Here is a 23,445-nt window from a genome sequence, read left to right as displayed (position 1 = left end):
CAGGCTCTCAAACGCTCAAGGCCACGCTTGAGAAAAGGCTGACTGTTCTAGCAAAAGAATGACTCCATTGTAACTGTCGTCTGGCTGGCACGGAGGAGGAGGAGGGCCGAGGTGATCTTGCTTCTCAAGACTAAACTGGATGAAGTTCAGTGTGAAATCAATAAAAGGTTTTTTTTTTTTCTCTCGGACCATTTCTCTTGACAGATGAAAATCAAAACAAAGGGAGAGTGGGTGATTGCAGGTCATGTGGCCCTCTGGTGCCAGCTGCAGGACTCCAGGATTAGCCCTGCAGCTGTCCTTTGCTTTGTTTTATGGGGGGGGGGGGTCGGGGTTCATTGAGATGACTCTTGCCATGTAGCCCAGGCTGGCCTTGCACTCACGGCTCTCTTGCCTCTTTTCTCTACACAGCACTTTGGTTTACGCCAGATGGCCTTGGCTTTGAGAATCACTAGGGATATTGCAGTAGTGTTTGCCTCCTCTTCAAATTCACACACTGAAACCTAAGGGAGCAGCATTTGGACCTGGTCTTTGGAAGGTGGCTGGGTTAGTGGCTCAGGAAAGAGCCCCAGAGAGTTCCCTCTAGAGCAGTGGTCCTCAACCTCCCTAATGCTGGGACCCTTTAATGCCTTACGTTTTGACCCCGCCCAACCATAAATTTTCATTGCTACTTCATAACTATAATTTTGCTACTGTTATGAATCGTACTGTAAATATTTTGGGAGACTGAGGTTCGCTGAAGGCGTCGTGACCCACAGGTTGAGAACCACTCCTTTCCTCTGGAGGCCCAGACTGGCAGTAATACTTACTATGCGATGGGATTTATTAGATTGGCTCACACAATTGGAGCCTGAGAGTACCTCAGTGGTTCTGACGGGAGGGAAGGATGCCCACAGTAGCTATTCTGGAATAGAGGTATTCACCAGCAGAAGAAGGCAGGCAGGCAGGCAAGTATTCTATTTTTTTTCTCAGATCTCTTTATGTATAGGATGCACCTTACCCCCAACCCTGTCAAAGGTGCTGGACTTCACAAAGACTCCAGGAAGATGTCTCCCTCAGCTAACCCTTCTTGGGAATGGCTCCACAGACCCTTCCGTAGGCGTTTCTCTTAGTCGCTTCTGGATTCATTCAACTTGACAAGATTCACCATCACTCCCCTCAACCATCTGAGGTTACAAGGAACCATCCTTGAGCCCAAAGTGGGTCCTCATTCCATACAGAATCTGATAGTACCCTCACTTGGAGTTTTCTTGGTCCCAGGAGAAATCTGGGGATTTTGTTGCGACAGCACAAATAGACTAAGACACATTTCTCTCTCCTTCCCAAGGAAAAGCAAGCAGAGATCTGAAATGTGCCATATGTCAGGCACGAGGTACACATGATATTATAACACAAATATCATCTGTGAATGTGTTGTAGGATTGGACAGGTGGCTCTGATTCATAGCACCCACATGGTGGCTCACAGTAGCCTGTAGCTCTGATCTAGGGGATCTGATGCCCTCTTCTGGCCTCCTTGCATACTGCATGCATACAGAACACAGGCATTAAAGAGTAGAAAGAGGGAGGGAAGCAGAGAGAGAAAACTATTGTCACAGCACCAAACTTGGATTATAATTAGCCTTTCATTGGATATGACTTCTAAATGAAAACTAAACGTTGAACCCCACCTCAAGCTTCCTCCCAATACTTCTAGCCACAGAGCGCCCCCTTCCGTCTTGCATCCTTTCTCACACTGCCGCTTCCCATTTCTTTCTTCCTTCGTAAATTTACTCATTTTTCAAGCTTTTAAGTTTCTGAGAATAACCTTGCACTTCTGTTTCAAGTCTCATAATTTTTTGTCTTAGCTGGAATGTAGCACTCAATGGGCTTTGCTTATTTTGAAGAATTAAATAAGATTCAAAGGACCAATGCACAGCCCTTGCTCCAAAGGGCGTGCTGGAGAGATTCTTTGTAGCTATGTGTAAGAGCCCTCGGCAGGGAACATGCATGGAAGCAGTTCTGAAGGATAAGCTTCGCTGCAAAAAAGGTTACATAAACTTGTATAGCTACAAAACGAATAAGGTCCTAAATCCATATGTTTACCAAGAACATTGGTGAAGACGCTGGGCAGACAGGTTGTGGCAGAGCAACAGACTCTTTCTGGGTGTTTATGCTTAAGAAAAAAAAAAAATGTTAGTGTTGGACTGGTGGGAGTGAGTGGCCTGCTGAGCAACACATTCCTAAAGTTTTACCTAACTTAAAAGATGTTAACTTAGATACAGAGGTCGGTAACTAGAAACAGCTGGAGCGAACTTTGACTCCATCCCCAACATTCCATCTCCCCACAGAGAGGAAGTCAGTTCTATTCTGCAGAATGTAAGACACAGAGGAGGTTTTTTCCAGGGAGCTTCCGTTCACACAGGATTAACTATCATTTTCTTCCAGTGGGGGGCGGATGGCTTTTCTCTGGATGGGGAGTGTCGGGCCCGGATGAACATTTAGAAGTCTGGATTAACTATCATTTCTTCCAGTGGGCGGCGGATGGCTTTTCTCTGGATGGGGAGTGTCGGGCCCGGATGAACATTTAGAAGTCAAGTCAACAGCAATTCCGTATCACTAGCGCAGTGATTGGCAGGCGAAGGTTGGCCGAGTCCCAGGCGTTCCTTTCCTGCGTTCTCTCCGGTGTTACCTTTCTCACCCTAAACAATGCTCAGGATCACAATTCCTCCAGCCCACAAGGTTGCGCCGGCATTTGGCCTCTTGCTCCGCCTGTGCCGTGCAGGAATCCATCCTTGCCAGGGTCCCTGGCTCCGCCCTCCAGCGAGGACCTGCAGCCTGTCAAACTGGTGGGTGGGGCGTTCACCAGGCCCCGCCTCCGACGTCACCGGCCCCGCCCACGAAGCTCTGGGGCCTCTCGCGCTGTCCCCTCTGCTCCGTTTCGGCTGCTCCGCTGCGCCATGGCGTTCGTGACCAGGCAATTCGTGCGCTCCATGTCCTCCTCCGCGTCTGCCGCCGCCAAGAAGATCCTGATCAAGCATGTGACGGTCATCGGCGGCGGGCTGATGGGCGCGGGCATCGCGCAGGTGAGGGGGTCGCGCGCCCAGGGTATCGTGGAAGTAGTTCGAAACCGGCCGAGAAGGGAGCAGCATGCTCCACGGTCCCAGATCCAGAGCTTTTGGCCCAATCCTTATGTGCATGCTTCTGAACCAGCTGCCCCGGGCCGGGGAAGGCTCGGTGGTGAGCGCTGGTGCACGCGTGCACGCTGGAGTAGGCTGTGCAAAGTTCTGTGTGCAGAGTTGCTGAGTGTGTTTGCTCACTCCCGGGGGCAGATAGGAATCTGCTTGCCAAGACCTGGGCTGCTATTTCCTTTAATTTTCCTTATCAGTTTGATTTAAAAAAAAAAAAACAAAAACAAAAACAAAAAACAATTATCCAGTTGTTATCTAGGCAGTTTTCTTTCCAAATGTCCTGCCTCTTCCCCCATATTCCCTTCGTTGGCCTTCACTTTTGAAACATTTTGGAAAGTCACCTAGTGGGAGTTTGTGTAGTTGCTGGGACTCAGCCCCAGGCTGTGCCAAGCAACTTTGACCTTTGACCTAGTGCCTTGGGTGCAGAAATCTGTGTGCATGCCCAGCTCTCAACCCCATGAGAGTGGGAGACAGAGATAAACGCAGAGGGCCCTGAGAAGTCTCTAATCTCTAATCAGCTTCTGTAGGACTTTGCCAGCTGAGGCACAGTTCAGGATCAACTGTGCAGTTTGGATACTATAATCCACGTAGTACTCTTTTCTGTTAATAGTTCCTTTCTACGTACATTGAAGAACTATGATGTCCTCGCTGTTACATTCTTATCATTTTAGGCCTTTGCAACTTGAGTTTTGTGGCAGTGGAGAGCAGTATGCTTATCATATTTAATTAGGGAGAGTATCCTCAGGTCGGTGTCTTTTCCCAACCAAATGCATACTTCATGCTTGCTTTAAACATGTTAGCCAGTTAACTTGATTGCATTTTCTTCTAAAATCTGTTTGTGTGTTAAAAAAAAATACATAGCTAAACTGGAGAAAGTGTATAGCTAGCTAGTCTGCACCTATATCCCTGTGAACCTCCAAAACTTCTCAAGGCCGTGAGGAGGAGATTGGCTGTTCAGGTCCAATAAAACAATGTATCCCTTAAGAAATGTTTAAGCAGGATTGGAGGGATGGCTCAGAGGTTAAGAGCACTGGATGCTTTTCCAGAGGACCTGGGTTCAATTCCCAGCACTCACGTGGCAGCTCACAACTGTCTGTAACTTCAGTTCCAGGGAACCTAACACCTTCACACAGACATACATGCAGGCAAAACACCAATGCACATAAAATAAGAATAAATACATTTTTAAAAATGTATTTTAAAAAAGAAATGTTTACGTAACATCTCAGTAATGAGATAATAGGGTTTTATGCCTCCAGTAACAATATAGGAAAGGATCCAGAAACGGTTGTGGATTATAAACTAATTAGAAAGCATCATACAGTTTGTGTACAAATGCAGGTTGCTGTGTTCTGTGGATGCTGTGTCCATCATTGACCAAAAAAGTGTGTTGTACTGCCTGAGGACCCACACAGGAAGCACTTAAACTTCAGTGGGTAAGGTGCTAGAACTTTGGGGAGAGGAAGGAAAGTGATTGACAAGAATAGGGATCGTAGACTTGTGGATTAAATACTTGAGTAGCTGGACCGGGAGTAGCAGGACCATATGGAAATTTTTTGAATAAAAAAGTAACAAAGACCCAAAGTCTACACAGTGGGCATTCATAAGGAACAGCAGTTCCTCCAGGTCACTTTAGGTGACAGCTCTGGTCCTTCAGGGAAGACTGCTTTCCTGTGTAATTTCTCCACTATGTTGCCAGTGGTTTAGCTGGTCCATTTCTCACACTTGGCCTTGTAGCGAGCTGTTCTAGATAGTGCCATCCCCTTCTATTTGAAAAAAAAAAAAAAATCCATAATGGACAGTTTTCTGGTACAGGGTAATAAATCTTCTTTTTTTGCCTCCAGCACCAGTGGTTAATTATTAATTAATGTGTTGAGCACAGGGAGTTGGATGGTCTGCACGGTGGTGCTAACACAAAGAAGTTGCTTTTTCTCTGCACTTCCGTTTCTCCAGAGTAGGCCAAGTGTTGGCTTTGTAGGAATATGGGAAAGGAATAAGTGAATTAGCACCCATGTAGCCGTAGAGCCCTAAGAGAAGTCAGACTGTCTTTGTGATTATTGCCATTGTTACATGCAATCCTGTCCTGCTGTCCTTTTAGCCTGGCGTCCACCTGTGAGCCTCATCCTTGACGTGGAGGTAGGTGTGTTGGGCTTAGGAGGTGGAGAGCACTGATCCCTGCTTCCTGAGCCATCTTGCTTATCCCTGATGCAGAGACCAGCTGATACTGTGGTTTGCTCGGGGACTGCTGAGCAGGACAGTGCCTTTTATTTCATTATCCCGCCTGAACGAGGCCATAAAAGTACAAACACAAATTAGCATCTGGGTTATCATCGTCCATCACATTTAGCCCCCATTTCTCTCAAATTCTGTAGGAAGTGGTCTAAGTCAGGTGGCAGTTTTAACAAATTGATGTGTTCCAGTTTGTGCTGAATGATATGGAAAAAAAGGTATGAATAGGTTTTATATGCACCCAATGAATTTATCAAACAGTTAAGTAATTTTAGACAAACGTGGTCCAGGCTGAGTCACATTTGGCCAGAGCATAGGCTGTTAGTGCATGTGTACTTTCTAAGAGCGTCTACATTGCCTGTCATTTTTTTGTTTATTTTAAATTAAGAAAAAAATGACCCTCTTAGACTGCAGGTTAATGTTTAAGTACATTGACTTGTTTTATGTGCTTGCCTGTTAGGTACTTCTCACTTGGTTCTGACTGTCGATTTATCCTCAGCCAGCTGCTCAGGCCGGCAAAGAGGCCCGTGGCATTAAATGAACTTTGAGTGGAGACAGATTGCTTTCCGCTTTGTAAAGAAGGAAGGAGGAAGCCGAAGCCTCTGTGTTTCTCAGGTTGATGGAGGAGTCCTTCCTAAGCTTCGCTCACGCTGTTCTCATGTGAAGAGTCCGGAACACTCACACCCGTCATTAAATGACTGGGCTGCCTTCGAATGGTGTTTGAGAGACTTCCTGGCTCAATGTGTTTAGTATCTTACACTTTGGTGGGGGGCGGAGTTTGAGCTTGTGAAGATTAGGAATTCATCTTACCAAAGCCCTCAAACTGGTGTGGTTTGTGTGCTTGTGTGTGTGTGTGTGTGTGTGTGTGTGTGTGTGTGTATGCTTGAGCATGTGTGTCTTTTTCAAAAAGTCCAAGATGAGCTGGCTGGTAGCGCAGTGATGGAGCTGTGTGACTGTGATGTCAGCACTCTTCCATGTGAGATGGGAGGTGAAGACAGGAGGGTTACCTGTCTCGAGGACCAGCTAGCCTGGAGTGTGTATCATGGCAGAGGCAGCAGGTAGGAGAGAACCAACTCCCAGAAATTATCCTCTGATCTTTTCATGCACACTATAGCACACGTACACACACACACACACACACACACACACACACACACACACTAAAACCAGCAACGTACATTTATTTAGAGTTCTTTAAACTATTGAACTGGTTGCATGGGGAGCATTCTAAGCTACGGATGAACGTTTGCTGGATTCTTTTGTCCTTGCACAATGCTCAGTAAGTGGGTAGATGCTCGGACAGACTGGAAAGCTTCTTCCTAGCCACTGAATTCATTCCCACCTCCCCTACTGTCCTCACCTCTGAATTTTCTGGTGTTTAATGGAATGGTAATCAGAGCTCTGTATACTTGTTAGCCTTAGTAACTTCTGTTATTACAGTGAGTTACAAGTTTTCTTGAAAAAAATAAACGGAGAAACTTATACATGTTAGCATCATAGGAGACTGGCATAGTTCCCGGACTGTGAGCTCTCCTTTCAAATGTTCCTTGTGGAGGCCATATTTTTATTCCCAGCTCTTCTGTCCTTTCTTCCTTCCTGGTTCCCCTATGTAGCTCTAGCTGGCCTAGAACGGACCATATACACCAGACTGGCCTTGAACTGACAGAAATCTACTTCTCTCTCCAGACAAATGCTGGGATTGAAGAAATGCACCATCATGCTCAGCACACCAGCAGTTTTTTCTACTCAAGGGCACGCCATTTGTTTGCCATAAACTTCTCCCTGCTTTCCTAGGTTCCTTAGCTCTTTATTGGGTGGTTCTCTGGTAGACGTTGAAGCACAGCCCTATGGCATATTCATCTTCTGACCTGGAGTGGATTTGGGAGTACCACCATTCTTAGAGGGTGAAAAGTTGAACTGTCAGATTTTTCTTTGTGATGATGACATTCTACTTTACCTGTCACTTGTCCCTCTCTTGGGTTTTCCATTTTCTCCTCTCCCTTTCAGTCTCCCCCGCAGATGTACCTAAGGCACACATGCTTACCTCAGTCCCGCTCTACTAGAACCACATGGAGCTGATACTGCTGCTAAAGACACATGGTGGCTGGTGAGTGGTGCCCTAAGTATGAAAGAGCAGGCACTGAAGTCCCTGCAGGAGTTTGTTTTATTTTTTACATTATTTTATTATTTAGTGCACACACACACACACACACACACACACACACACACACGCCACAGTGAACCTGTGGCAGTCAGGACAGTGCCTGCCTTTGAATATTGGTGCTAGGATTGGGAAGAAGTCAGATGTGAGGATAGTTTCATGACATTGGGAGTTTGGGGATAGACTGTGATGTTGATGAAGTACAGTCCTCCTGGTGTAGGGTCCTAAGACATTCGCTAGCGATGTGCTGAGGGTGCGGAGAGACCAGGGATTTACCAGTTGATGCTGCTCTCTTGGATTTACCATGTAAGTTATTTATGCTCCAGGGAACCTGATTCAAACTTTATGATGCATTTGCAAAAACACATAAACCCAGTGTGCTTCTGCCTGGCACGGTTGCTTGGTCCTTTGGCCAGAGTACTGGGGGCTTTGACAAGTGTGCTATTCACTGGGCCTATTTTTACAGCTCTGAAGCACCCTTGTCTAAAAATATTTCCTCTTTGGATGAACCTGCCTTCCCCCAGGCCCAGGAAAGTCATGGAGCTGAGGACATAGTCTTCAAGTGTGTGTGTGTGTGTGTGTGTGTGTCACACACACACACACATACACATGCATATGCATGTACATATGTACATGTGCATTTGCCAGGGAATGCATACTGAGGTCAGAAAAAACCTGTAGCAGGAGTCAGCTCGCTCTTTTCACCATATGAGTCCTGGAGATTTGAACTCAGATTATCAGATCTGGCAACAAGCTCCACTACCTGCTGACCATCTTGCCTGCTACCTGAAATTTTTTTCTAAATACCACCCCTCATTAATGTAATTATTCTTGAACTGTCAGGAGAAGCCTTAAGCTACCTCCCGAGGAAGATCTGGTTGTTTTATTTGTTTTTAATCCCAAAGCATATAACTCATATAACTCAAAATGAAATTGCTGATTATACAGTAATACTGTTCAAGTTCTTGAGGGATTTCTATGGAATTGTTTTGCATTCCATCAACAATACATAAGAATTCTTCTCCATTTCCTTGCCTACAGTTTTGTTGAATGCATAGCTATTTTTTTTTTAAATTTTCATTTATTATTTGATAATGTCATACATGTACACAATATGTTTTGGTCCTCTCTACCCCAGTTCCATGGCTTCCTTTCACAGCCTCTCCTCTTTGAATAGCCTCTAAATACATTCAGCGCCGCTCGTGTGCACACGGGTGTGAGACCATCCTACCAGGCTTGGACAACCTCCCATCAACCACACTCCTGAAGAAAAATGCCTCTCACTTCCCCAGTGGCCATCAGTTGCCAATAGCTCCTCAGCGAGGGGTACGAGCCTCGTGAGTTCTTCACTCAGCTATGCTGGAATATTTTCTGGCTTGATCTTGTGCAGGTAATCATAGCTGATGTAAGTTCATGAATACAGTGGCCAAGCCATGTCCAGAAAACACCATTCCTCCCTTTCCTCCGGCTCTCACATTCTTCCCCCACCCCCACCATGTTCCCTAAGTATGGGGGGGGGTGGTTAATATACATGTCCTGTTTAGGGTTGAATCTTAACAGTACTTACACTTAGCACCAGTTATCAGTCTATATTAACTGAGAGGGGAAAGTTGAGAGCAGCACTAATCTGTGTGCATGAACATCACATTTAGAAGGACGTTGACGACATGTCCATTTAGCAGAGCAATAGTAGACGCTCCCCTAGGACCTGTGACCTGCCATAGGCTTTTGACCAAGTGTACAGTACCAGGCATGAGTTCCCTCGTGCAAAGCAGGCCTCAAATCAAATCATAAAGCAGTTGTTTATCCCCATAATAGTCATTACACAATTGGACCGGGCGACACACCTTGTCAGGTGGGTCTGTATTGTAGCACGCAGGTCTACCACTGAGGAAGTCCACTGATGACGTTCCTCCCCTAGAAGCCTGCACAGCACCTTCTGGTCCTGTGAAAATTAGCCAACAGGTAGGAAGATTTCAGGTCACTTGAGCTTGATCTCTCCATGTCTTACAACCAAAGTATGCTGTGTGCTCAGCAACCTGTAGCAGTGACAGTAGCCTGTGTTGTTTGGGGAGTCTCCGTGGCCTCTCTGACCATAGCTCGTAAGGCAGTACCCCACACCTGGCACTGAGTTTCATGTAATAACCAGTGTCTTTTGGGGGAAGTATTGTCCACCCTTGCAGGAGACCTCTGTTCAAAATTCTTCTTTAAAAAAATTTTTTAAGTAGTTTACAAAATAGTGTGTTTCCATAAGGCTTTTTCATACATCTTTAGTTTTTTGGTCAACCCTCCTCCTACCTCTCCTTTCTCTCTTCTCCCTGCTCCCACCCCCACCTAAACTACCAAACCCCAGTATTTCCCCCACCTCTACTTTTTTTTTTTCTTTTCTTTTTTTTTTTTTTTTTTTTTTTCCGAGACAGGGTTTCTTTGTGTAGTTTTGGTGCCTGTCCTGGATCTCGCTCTGTAGACCAGACTGGCCTCGAACTCACAGAGATCCGCCTGCCTCTGCCTTCCAAGTGCTGGGATTAAAGGCGTGCGCCACCACCGCCCGGCCACCTCTACTTTTACATCACGTGTCTTCCTTTCCTTAAGGCCTCTTTCCCTCTCTTCTCTCACGGACCCCCTCTAGCGTCCTGTCCTCTGTGGACACTAAATTAGACACACAGGTTTAAAAATTTGAGTCAGCCGTGCACTCAGCTGTTCTAATGGATGTGACGGTTAGGGATTTTTACCGTGTGCTCTTGGATGGACTTCAGCAGGTCCACGAGTCTCCGAGTGGACTCTCCTCTTCCTGACCTTTGTTTTGTTTACTGGTCCGTTGTATGTTTTTCTGTGGAGAAGGGTTCATGGCTCAAAACCTTTGAGAGGCCCTGCTGTCGTCGGCCACCGTGCCAGGCAAGCTGTGACTAATACCCCGACAGGCAAAGCTTTGCTGGTCTCTAACCTATGGTGGTGAAGAAACTCGGAGGCTTCGTCCTCTGGGTGATGGAAGAAACCGCTGGGTCTGTGTCCCAGACAGACAGGCACAAACGGCGGGGTCCCTTTGATAACCATGGCACATTGACCGGCTGCACTAGAGTGAACTGAGCACGGTCCACTTGGGAATCACAGGCGTGGCGGTCAAAGGGCGGAAAACATGGGTTTCTCTTTAGGCAGCACACGCTGCTTGCCCCACTGTTCAACTTTCGACCGACGTTCCAGCCACTGGTGGGGGGAAGACCACCCTCTGCCCACTAAAGAAGCTTCGGCTCCTACCTCGTTTCTCGTTTCTCGTTTCTTCTTCTTCTTCTTCTTCTTCTTCTTCTTCTTCTTCTTCTTCTTCTTCTTCTTCTTCTTCTTCTTCTTCCTTCCTTCCTTCCTTCCTTCCTTCCTTCCTTCCTTTCCTCCTCCTCCTCCTCCTCCTCCTCCTCCTCATCATCATCATCATCATCATCCTCCTCCTCCTTCTTCTCTTCTTCTTCTTCTTCTCAGGCTAATGATGTGATGTCTCACAATTCTAAAACACTTGAAAGTGTCGTAAGGTTTGAGGTAAAGGCTTTCTAATAACAAAAAGCAGTTATGGTGTCTTAAACGCTCATTTCTACAATAATTTACAAATTGAGGCTTTTGAAGAGTAGATGTGTCGTCCCTGTGTTGCTGTGGTTTTTAGGAGGTGTCTCTGTGCTGGGTGGGCCCAGGCTGGGTGGCAGGTTAAGGTATGGCTGTTGCTCTGGAGGAACCCATTGTCTGCTAAGGAAGAAATACAGGTAGGAATGCCTAATCCTAGGAAGGCGACAGACTGCCTGCCCACGCTGTCCAGATGTGCCGACACAAGGGAGTTTCGATAGCTTAGTGTTACGTTACAGTTCTTTTTCAATTTTGTTTTGTGGGGGCTAAGAGAACTTGGTACTCTTGCATAGGACTGAGGTTTGGGTACCAGCACCCACCTCCAGTGGTTCATAACCATCTATAACCTAGTGCCCACTTCTGGCCTCTGCAGGCACCTGAGTGCATGTGGTGCTCATACAGACAAGCAGACAGACACACACATAAATACAAATAATAAAAATAATTGTTTTGCTTGTCTTTTTGATGGAGAGTGAGACAGGGTTCTGAGGTTGAATCCAAGGTCTTCCAACATGCTGAGTGTGGGCTCTACTGCTGGCTGTATCCTGAGCCCAAGGAAATTTTTATTTTTATTCTTTGGAACAGGGTTTTAGTTTATGAAGACATTTAAATATAGATTTTTAAATGCAAGGGTTAAGAGACAGAGGCATTGAGAAAGAAAGTCGGCAGCACTGGGAGCATGGTGTACACTTCTTAAAGAAGACTCTCCAAGAAAGAACTTAGAACTTTTAGACACTTAAAGTATAATATGACATAGACTGTACCTTCTAATGATAAAGAAAAAGGACATTAAAGTGTGTGTGTGTGTGTGTGTGTGTGTGTGTGTGTAGACAGATGGTACTTGTAGCTCTACATAGATACAATTTACAATGACTGGAAATTCCCGTTGTCCTGTGGATAGGGGTGTGCCCATTCTACCTTAGGGTTGCATTTGTAGCGACAATAACTTCAGAACTTGAAGTAGATGATGCAATAACCCTAAATAATCCCCACAACATTATCTTGAGTTCATGACTGAAAAGTATTATTGACCAACTCCTCAAATTTTAACTTATCACTCATCTTTCACAGCTGGAATTTCTCCTGACTTTAGCTGTTTATTGACCAAATTTCGCAAGTTTGAGTGAAAAAACAACAAACAAAACTCCCCAAAACAACCTACAATCTATTCCTTGCCGTTTCCTGTTCAGATTCTGGGGTTGGTGGTACCATATTGTAAGAGAGTGGCCGCTGAGAGACGTTGGCTCACGGGCTCAGTGCTCCGCTCCGATTTTTCTCCCACTGTGAGTCCCATAGATGATCTGTTGCTTCTACACATCAGAAGAGGCACAATGATGTGACTCCCTCCACTAGGCATCGGGAGAGGCTCCATTAAAGGTGGGACAGCCTCTGTGTTGGCCTATGAAGGATGAGCTGGAGTTCCTTCCAGCAGTAGCGATGGGAAAGAACATGTCTGGCAGTGAAAACATGGATGTGGATTTGTGAATAGGGGGAAGGAGGAAGTGACTGGCAAAGAGTGTGGGCTCAGGTTCCTCTGCTCTGAAGTATTTGAGCTTGAACAGTTTGCCTCAAGTAAAAGATCATGTTGATTTCTGTCACTAAGAGATTTTAAATATGAAAGCGGACAGATTAAAAACCCATCTGAAATAGCTTGCTTTGGTGTAAAGTAGTGTAAGATGAGCAGTAAAAACCTTGCTGTCAGATTTTAAAACAAAAGATACTGGGGAGAGACTTCGTGGAGAGGCTAGCATTTGAACCGGCGTCTTAGTAATGAGCGAAACTGTTGGACACAAGTTAAAGATGACTGGACTGGAGAGGTGGTTAGTGGGTAAGGTGCTTGCTGCACGAGTGTCCTGACCGAAGTTTGGGTCCCTAGAACTCACACAAAATCCAGGTGTGAAAGTTCTAGCCGTCCCACCAGCAAGCTGGTTAGCCAGATCAGCCCAAACGGTGAGCTCCAGGTTCAGCAAGAGACCCAGATTCAGTATAAAAAGTGGAGAGCAGTCAAGGAATACACCCCATGACAGCCTAGGGCCTTTACATGTATGCACAGCACACACACACACACACACACACACACACACACACACACACTTCAAAATGCAATACACTGTATGCATATACACTTTTTTAAAGGGGGGCAAATTAAACATGGAGTCAAGGGAGCTGTCAGAAAACTCTGCTCCGCAGAACAGTGATACCAATAATGTCAAAGAGAGCTGGTTTGAGGATTGAGATGTTGACAGCTTAGGACAGAAGATGTTGGTTCCGGGTATGGTTGGAATTATGGGAATAATTGACATTTCAGAAGGAAGGGATGTAGAGCCAGGAGAATATTGGAAGCAGGTCCTTGAAGGAAACCTTTGTTAATTGTCAATTCACAGGGCCAAAAGGAGACACACTAGACATTTGCAGCTTCAGAGTGGACACTCTAGTTGTCCATTTCTTCTATACAGACATTGATATTGGTAGATGTTGGAGTCAATGGCACTTCTGGAAGGTTCTTGTGTCCTAGGACATGCAAAGTAAGAAAATATGTTAATAAGAACATACTTACCTCCAAGGAAGCAGTCTTTCTAGAGCAAATAAAAAGCTTAGCAGCTCCAATGGCTGCATGTGGGGACCTTTGTGTCACACAGCTGGGCTTCTGGGGTCACTTGCATAGCACGGACTATTTGAGCCACTTACACTGTGCGGTCTTTCTCATGCATGCTCCATTATATGTAGTTCTACATGTGGTTTTATGCATTGCATGTCTCATTAGCATCTCAGATCTCCACCCATGCATGTGCCTTTTAGTACCGTAGTGAGCTGGAGTAGGCCATCTTCAGGTATGAGTGCCTGTGAACCTGCACCAGGGGCCACATTTTGTTGGGCTCATGTAGGGTTTTTTAGCTTTCTCTTTTACCAGTAGACTTTTCCTTGTGTACTGACTATGCAGCCATTGTGTAAGGCCCACCTTGTCCCACCTCCACATGAAATATGACAGTAAAGAATGAGCACGGATCAGCTACCAGGAGGCCGCTGTCTCAATACGTTTTCTGTTGTTGTAATAATGCCTGCCACTATTTGTAAAGAAAACGGGTTTGCGTAACTCGTGATTCTCTCTGTTGGAATGTCCCAGGTCAGGCAGCCAGATCTGGGGAAGGTTTTGTGCTGCTTCAACCCGTAGTAGAGAGTGGGAGAGAAGGTGGATTCATGCAGGAGAGAAGCAAGAGAGAGCCACACTCACTTCATAGCTGCCTCTTCTATGGTGATGGACCCCCTCCTGCAGAAGACGTTTGTCTAATGCATCCATTCCCATAATCCTCTAGTCTTCCTCTTCCTATACCACCTCACTTGGACCAGAGTTGAACACAAAGTTTGGTAGGAAAACTGTATTTAGACTACAATAGCCCCTGATAAATGGTCTGTAATTCATGTGGCAGTAATGGTGGCGGCAGGTCCTTTGCAAGAACAAGCACTCTTAACCACAGAGCCATCTCGCGAGGCCCTCTCTCATCACTTTAAACAAAATATCATAACACACACACACACACACACACACACACTTTTGGTCCTGAAGATTCAACCGAGGGCCACACGCATACTAAGTACATCCATTACCACTGAATTACACCCCCAGCTCCTGGTGTATTTGAGTCTTGCAAAGCTTAACTCATAGCCTGCTGGTTGCCAGAAGCCTTACTAATAACAGAAATCCACACAGATGTTGTGTGTTACTCCTGTTGTGCTGTGGGATGTTCTGTATGGCAAATGTGTTGCTGATTAGTCAATAAATAAAACACTGATTGGCCATTGGCTAGGCAGGAAGTGTAGGCGGGACAAGGAGAAGAATTCTGGGAAGTGGAAGGCTGAGAGAGGAGACACTGCCAGCCGTCACCATGACAAGCCGCATGTGAAGATCCCGGTAAGCCACGAGCCATGTGGCAAGGTATAGATTTATAGAAATGGATTAATTTAATCTATAAGAACAGTTAGCAAGAAGCCTGCCACGGCCATACAGTTTGTAAGCAATATAAGACTCTGTGTTTACTTGGTTGGGTCTGAGCAGCTGTGGGACTGGCGGGTGACAAAGATTTGCCCTGACCATGGGCCAGGCAGGAAAACTCTAGCTACAGTGTTGTACACAGTGAACAGGCAAGAGCCCAAGAAATCCCTGAGAACTGTAGGAGTGAACTCACACCATCAGATGATGTGGCTGGCACTCCCCCCGTGGGAACCGCCTGGGGGCGGGCTCAGAAGTGCGGGGTGCACTTGGGTAACCTCCTGAAGTTATGATTTGATACTTCATCTTTATTTCCATTTCTCTCTGTTGCAAATGGAACCATGTGTGGGCAGAGCTTCTGAGTGTAAGTTTGGATGACTTTTAACTTCCTGGATCATACTTTCCCTAGGGAGTCTATTTCTTCATTGTTTAATTAAGTTTGTTCTTTGACAGTTTCATACATGTATATAATGCACTCGATTGCTCTCAACTTTCCTACTCTCTCTTTTCTCCTTCCCACCCACTTCCAGTGCCCCCACTCCCCCTCCAGTTCCCTCTCCCATGTTCATGTCTTTTCACTTGCTTTTGTGACCCGCTGAGTTAAACCAGGACCATCTGAGTGCCCATGGACATGGAATTACGCAGTGGGGCCTGGTGGTCTCACCAGTGAATACACGCTGATGATAATGACTCCTTGTCTTCCATGGTCCATCAGTAGCCAGTAGTTCAGCACAGATGGGTAGGGCCCCATCAGCCCCTCCCCGGTCCATGACTTGCTGTTGACTTGTCCAGTCTTGTGCATGAACGCTCTAAGTTCGCGATTGCAATGGGAGTCTCATGCCTAGAGGATGGCATGCATTCCTAACGCGTCTCTCCGTTTACCCCAGATGGAAAGCAGTGGCAGGTCAAAGAACTGATCCCACCCAAGTTCAGCTTGGCCAACCAGTGAGTTTAATGGGTTTTCTTTCTCCCAGGAGCAAGCATTGGGCTTCTCATCAGAGCATGGGTGACCTTTAAACAGCTGCATCACCCGAAAGCCCCATCCTAGTGTGGATGACGAACGCTGCGTCGCCGTCCCTGTGCAGACGGCGGCGGCTGCTTCATGAAAGCGTCTCCTCTCCCCAGCCAGTTGGTTACTGCTGGTATAACTTCAGGGAGGAAGGCCCTGCGAGTCTAACGGGGCTTCTGAGCCTCGGAGTCTTGTGAGTTTTTGTGAGTTTCAGGAGCCCCAGCTTCTCTTTCCAGGAAGGAATGTTTCCATTCAGAGGAAACAGATACACATTTCTTATAACAAATCGGTTTGTTGGTAGTAAATGCTAAAACAGACAGTCATATACCTATGTTTTCTGCATTTATGGCATGCCAAATCCTCTCTCGGTTCTTTGGGTATTTGTAGGTTAAGAGGTTTAGCTGTGTGCTTGTTCAAATGGCTGCAAGTCTCCAAAAGGAATCTGTGTGTGAGCGGCCAGTCAGTTGGAAGCTGTGCGGCTTCCTGGTCAGATGTGGTTGGTATACCTCGGTGGGCTGTGCCTGGTCCGGCACCTTTGGCCCTGACAGAAAGAGGAAAGGGGGGGGGGGTCTACAACAAACAGGCGGTATTGGTTTGGGATACACCACCATGCTGTAAGGACTTACATTCACTTGTCTACTCCTCCCAACACCTCTGTCGCCCCAGTTCTGCAGAGGAGGAGATGGGTGGGGGAGGTTAAGAAATAACTTTCAGCTTCCAGTTGGCTCGCGGGCAGCAGAGTTGGGCCATTGTCCAGCTCAGTGTCATTTCAGACCGTTGCCCCAGACTCTATCATACCATACCTTCCTGGGTTAAGGTCATGTGAGTGAGTCGTTCCAGTTTCAAGTCCCATGTCAGCTTTCAGTGTACTTACTGCTGGAATTAGGACAGCACACTTGCCCACAGCGGCCGTTGGGATCAGACGGGATGCTCTGTGAGATGGGCACGGCTTTTGATAACAGATTTATTTGTTCACTGTGCTGTCCTAAGGCTTGGAACTAGGTACAAAGTTGAGTCAACCGCAGGCAGTAGTCCGTGAGGAATGGTGCCCTGCATGGTGCCCTCGAGGGTAGCTGCAGTCCATGACAGGAGTGCAGAGGCATCGGGGGCAGGGTCCAGAGTCACTCACCCTAGAAGCCAAGTATTGTGTCTGTGACCTTTGGCCACTGATGGAGAGCATTTCTGGTAGCCTCTGCGTTTTATCCAAATGGTGGAGAATTCTGCGTCCCCATCCTGCAGGTTGTTTGTAAACTCCCCTGCAGATGCTTGGCTCCCAAGAAAACACAGCACTTCAGACTTCATATTCTCTCCTTGGCTGTAAACCATCATGGAGCTGAACACTGTGGAATAATCCTCTTGTACACTGTGAAGATTTGTCACTTGAATTGTTTAATAAAATACTGATTGGCCAGTAGTCAGGCAGGAAGTATAGTTAGGGCGACCAAACTAAGGATGATGGGAAGGAGAAGGGCAGAGTCAGGAATTGCCAGTCAGTCACAGAGGGAACAGGAGATGAACAAATAACCACTCATAGGCTTAATATTACTTATACATGCTCGGCCGATAGCTCAGGCTTATTACTAGCTAGCTCTTATACTTAAATTAACCCATGTTCCTTATTTACGCTGTGCTACATGGTTTCTCTCATAGAACCTGGAGCTTGCCAAGCAGGTTAGACTAGCTAGCCAGTGAGTCCACTCCTGTCTCCACCTCCCCAGGCAGGTGGGTGCTGGGGATCCGAACTCAGCTCCTCATGCTTGCATGGTGAGCACTTTGCCAACAGAGCCATCTCCCTAGCCCTGACAAGTATTTTGACGACTACCATAATGATGTTTGATTGAAGCCATATGATTGTAGACCTGTTATCCTAATTAATTTCTGTATTGTGTGACAAAACGTTTCCTGGGGAGGTGCAACACACACGTCTACTCATCCCAGATAGGGACGCCATGACAGACTAAAGTACAGATAACACCAAAGTCCAACTTGGTGAACCCATGCGTTTTACTGGAATTACTTACAGGGATATGGGTGAGGGGTTACCTACAGGAGCAGAAATGACTCAAAGACAGCTGCATCACCAAAGCCCACTCCAGTATGGGTAACAGCTCACAAAGCTGGGAACCTGGAGCACACGTCCCAGCCAGCAGACAGTTCAACAGGCGGAGAATGTCCTTTCCAACTGTGGTCTGAGCCTGTTCCAGGTAGCTCAGCTGGTTTCTGCTTCTTCCAGGTCTGGTCTGGTCTCAGAGTCTTCTTTTGCAGCTCAGCTCGTCAGAGAGTCACACTAGCAGCTTGACTTTGCTGCAACTGAGGAGGGACTCTTGGCTTTTACTGCTCACTCTGGCAGGGAGGGGTCTAGAGAATCTGGTCAGTTTCAGGGACTTCCTGAAGCTATGTTGAGTTGTTTACCTTCCTGCTTAAGGGGCCTCCTGCAGGATGGAATGTTTTAATCTCAGAGGAAACTGTTACACAACACTCTGGAAGTTTCAGTTTTCTTCCTGTATCAGCTGGAACAGTAAGGTTAATTTCATAGGGACTATTAACGTGTATCAGAACTGAGGGTGCGCAGGGTGGGGGTGATTGGTAAGACTTTGTAGTGATATTGTTACCAAGCCTACAATAGTTACAATTTTCCTCTTGGGTTGAAAGAATATAAATTTAGTTTATAGTCTATAAATGCTATTTTATTATAATTGTATCTTTTTTTTTTTTTTTTTTTTTTGGTTTTTCGAGACAGGGTTTCTCTGTGTAGCTTTGCGCCTTTCCTGGATCTCACTTGGTAGTCCAGGCTGGCCTCGAACTCACAGAGATCCGCCTGGCTCTGCCTCCCGAGTGCTGGGATTAAAGGCGTGCGCCACCACCGCCCGGCTATAATTGTATCTTGAAAGCTGATTATTTCACCAGATAGTCAAAATGCCATGTGTGCCTCAGACTGGATTACAGGAAGACAAGTCCTGGAGGCACACAGGCTCAGAACTTAACCCTGGCATCGTGGCTTACTGAGTTGTCAAGTGGCTCAGCCTCTTTTGTAGCGATGAAATCTTTTGTGAAACGGATGCTGTTTGCTTCACCAGACTCACTGGGTTACTCAGAAATGGCCTCGGGAAAATGCAGCCTTGATCCTGGCACTCAGTAGGTTCTCAGTACACGTCCCTTCTAGTTCTTGTTACATTTTTTTTTTCTCTGTTTTATAGGGTTTGTGTTTTTCTATTGGTTGAAAGTAGGTGTAGAACATTACTTCCATTGGCTTATTTAAAAAAAAAAAAAAAAGACAAATACACCAGTAATTCAGAAGGCCTCGGCTGCCTAACCATACTTACTGTTGCCTAAGTGGGTCAGGCTAGTCTGCCATGAGAATCGTGCAGCTTTTCTGGATCTCACTGGGGCAGGAGCCAGCCTGCCTGCTCCAGCATCCAGCTCTGTGGTAATCCATGTAGACTGACCCCCCAGTGAGAGGATTGTGAGGCCCTTGTGGAGGGGAATGGTAGAAGTAAGGAACACTGGTCTCGTCATCCCATGGATATCGTGTGAAGCATGTGAAGTGTACTGGGCCATGGGTTGTTCGTGGGCCTGGCTTGGAGCTTTGCGCAGGTCATGATGTTGCCCTCCAGTAGTTGCTGGCCTGTGTGTCTAGGGCACATCTGTTGGAAGTGACTGTATGGAACCTGAGCGTCTAGATGGTGTTGGTCTTGGTATCAGTCAGTGCCTCCTGTGTCTTCAGGATAGGTGGGAAATAAGCCAGTGACTTACACAGAGTCACTCTGGCATGATCCTGTACCATGCATTTCACTCTCCTGGAACGTTGCCTGGAGATTTAGTTGCCCTGTGGTTGAGAAGCTGTGTTTGGCCAATTGTCTGCACATCCAAGTACCCGTAGGTTTCCTCTGCGCTGCTTAAAGATGCAAGACTAGCATGGTTCCTCAGTGTGAAACCCAACAAAAAGGGCTCAGTGACGTCAGCCAGAAGTGGTTATAGTAACCGGAAGATGTTTTTCTAGAAATATCACCTGCGGTCTCACCTCAAGGGAGACCCACTTCCTTAAGGATGAGTGCTTGGTCCCTGGGGTGCTGGCCATTGTGGGTGCTTGGTCCCTGAGTGCTGGCCATTGTGGGTGCTTGGTCCCTGAGTGTTGGCCATTGTGGGTGCTTGGTCCCTGGGTGCTGGCCATTGTGGATGCACAGGTAGACTGGAGGCTTCATCGAGGGTGGTTTGCCGCTTTCACAGAGGAGATTAGAAACTCCCATGTAGGAAGGCTTTCACTGTCACTGCTCTTTGTCACTGACTCCAGCTTGGCACTATCTTGTGCCATGAGTATTTAAATCTTCTCAACTCTAAGAGCTGAACAGACCTGAGCAGTTTCCTCATGGAGATGAAGAGGGGGAAATCTGGGTTGGGACCAGGGGGGTAAGGAAGGGTCCAGGAATCCTGTTTGGTCACCTCAAGGAATGATTTTGGGCAGAAATCAAGAGAAATTATGTGAAAACCGCTTGTTTCACATGCCATTGGGATTGTATTTCAGAGAACCCAAGACAAGAGCAAACGTCCCCACGGCAGCCCCTTACTTGTCCCTGCTCTGCAGGTCACGAGCCTCCATTGGTGACCATCACTCCTGCCTGTCAAGTGACTTCTCACAACTGCCAAACACAGAACAGTTCAGCTACCTGCCTGGCCCGACCAGGCACTTGAGATTTATTCCTTTCTGGTCAAGCGTCCCTATGAGTCCTTTCCCCGCTGACCAGCTTTGGTGATGCTCTAGAAGGGCCCACTGGACCCACATACACTCATCCTCCTGGTGGCAGTTTACCACTGCCAAGGGTATAAAGTGTTAGCGGGAAAGAGGAAGGGCCGCTGGGGTAGGTCATATGTCAGGCAGGAGATTGCAAGGCCCTTCCCTCCCCCATCACAGTCACATTGGACATGTGCAGTTCCCTCAGCAGCAAGATGTGACCAAACATGTAAAGGTCGTCCATAGAGGCACTAGCTAGAGATTCGCTATCCAGGATTTTCCTGGGCAGTGCGCATGATATCACCCGCTACCTGGTACATTCCAAAATCGCCCTGTCTCACGAGAGCCTGCAGGGGCGTAAGCTGCCTTGTCAGAGAGTGGTGGCAGTCCTCTCCGTAGCCAAGCTCCAGATGTGAGCCCACGCTCAGCTTTGCAAGCAGCCTTCCTGAAGGCGACAGACCGGGCCCGCTGTGTCAGCTCCTTCTGTGCTGTTTCTAAATTTGCTCTGCCCATTCACCTTGAACCTAACTGAATTGGAGATTCATGCAACTCGAATTGGATCTGTGCATGATTCGAGTTGTTGGCTCTTGGCCTTGGCTTGGAGAAAGGCTGGGCTGGTTTCCTGGGTGTTCTGCTTTGGAAAATAGTGTGACCTTATGCTCACAGCTGAGCTCACTGCGTACGTCTGTCTTATATCAAGATGATGCGTCCTTCTTGCTCCGGTCGCCCTGATCTGTCAGTCCTTGAGTCTCAGCAGCTTTTCCTTTCTGTGTTTCTCAGGTGCCGAAGCAGCCCACAGCCCGCACAGGCTCTGACCTGCACCTCGCGGGCTCTGACCTGCACCGCACGGGCTCTGACCCTTCTCGCTGTGTGCGAGAAGCCCTAACTGTTATTCTAATTTGAAGCCTGCATTTCAAACTTGACTCAGCACTGGAAATCTTGCTTTGGGATTCGAACCTGCTTACCTTTACACGCTGCTCATTTGCGTCTGTGTCTTCCCTCTCTGGTTTGAGTTGCTTGGCTTCAAGAATCTTACATGGCGACGGTGTTTTAAGACTTGCCACCTTTGCCTTCTGGTGACCTCTTGGGCAGATCGCCAGCTAGCCTGCCCTTCTGGCCACACCACCGGTGTGGGTCCTAAGGCAGTGGCGCTAGGGCGTGCTTTGAGTCCCCAGGGCCTCTCATGGGTGCTGGCTGTCACAGCATGTCTGCGGTAGGTCGCGTGTGTCGTTCTGCTCCTGCGCTGACTTGGTGGACTTACACTTGTGTGTAGGTGAGTCAGTGGCTGATTGTTTAAACATTCCCTGCTCTGTGGTCCTCACCAGAGCTTTTGGCAGACTGGTGAAAGACGGGTCAATTTGACACTGACACTGTCTAAACCAAGCTTTGTGACAGTCTGTTTGTGAAGTCGGGACATAGCTTTGCTCGGTGTACCTGTGTCTCAGGGCCGTCACCCACCCCAGGGGCAATGGAGAAGGTGGGACATCTGGAATTGCCCCCTAAACTGGTTGTCAGAGACCTTGCTCTCCGTTGAGTTTTGTCATTAAATAGCTCTTGCGGGCAGGGTCTTTTGTGGCTCGGTGATTAGAATTTTAAGTTTCACCAACTTCTGATTTAAGGGCTGCAGAAGCAGGGGACAGAGGGGACAGAGGGGTGGGACTGCACCCATTCTCCAGCTCTAAGGAGAAAATGCAAGCTCCTTTCTGGAACGGTGGGTAGTCGGGTTCTACAGGGAAGGGCCTTCTGTGCCCTTCATATCCTGTGGGAGGCTTCCGTGCTTCTGTGGCATGTGAGAATCTATTGTATGACCTAGGACCGTGCCAGGCAAGAAGCACATGTCTAATGTTGGCTTGTACTTATGTTCATGCGCTATTTGGAGTGGAATAGTGGTAGAAGTCATGTGGCATAGGAAACTGATTCTTTTTCTTTTTTCTTAAAACTTTTTTTTTTTTTTCCCCATTAGGTGGCTGCAGCAACTGGCCACACAGTTGTATTGGTGGACCAAACAGAGGACATCCTGGCAAAATCCAAGAAGGGAATTGAGGACAGCCTGAGGAGAATGGCAAAGAAGAAGTTCACAGAAAACCCTAAGGTAAGGTCTTATCAGTGCCCTTAAGGCCGGTCCCCTGATGGCTCCGCCTTTGTGGGGGCAGGGGCGGGGCTTCTCCTCATTTGTGCTTGTGTCTAATTGCTTGTATAAAACTCATGACTGTTTAGACCTGTGTGACATGCCACTAAACATCCCACTGGGCTGATTAGAAAGCAGAGTCAGCCATTTTGCTGTTGGGGAGGCTCTAACGCACTGGTTCTCAACATGTGGGGCATGACCTCCAAGTAGGGGTCAAATGACCCTTGTGCAGGGGTCACCCAAGATCATCGGAAAACACATATTTACATTACAATTCATAACAGTAGCAAAATTATAGTGATTTAAGTAGCAACAAAAATAATATAGTTGGAGGTCTCCACGACATGAGGGACTGTATTAAAGGGTCGCAGCATTAGGACCTTTGAGAACTGCTGCTCTAACATTAGGAGAAGGTTTGTGCAGCTGTTG

At 47.1% G+C, this 23,445-nt stretch overlaps 1 protein-coding gene across 1 annotated transcript in view; it reads left to right on the top strand.

Annotated features, from left to right (window-relative positions):
- Positions 1 to 2,859: 2,859 nt before the first annotated feature.
- Positions 2,860 to 23,445, top strand: part of Hadh (hydroxyacyl-CoA dehydrogenase) — a 42,360-nt gene continuing 21,774 nt past the window's right edge. The window contains 2 exon segments of the mRNA XM_059266247.1: positions 2,860 to 3,061; positions 22,852 to 22,980. Of these exon segments, the coding sequence (XP_059122230.1) occupies positions 2,936 to 3,061; positions 22,852 to 22,980 (255 nt within the window). The 5' untranslated portion in view covers positions 2,860 to 2,935.

Source organism: Peromyscus eremicus, chromosome 6, assembly GCF_949786415.1.
Source record: "Peromyscus eremicus chromosome 6, PerEre_H2_v1, whole genome shotgun sequence".
Lineage (NCBI taxonomy): Eukaryota > Metazoa > Chordata > Mammalia > Rodentia > Cricetidae > Peromyscus > Peromyscus eremicus.
Note: the sequence above shows the minus strand (reverse complement) of the source record. Positions and strands in the feature narration are given on the sequence as shown.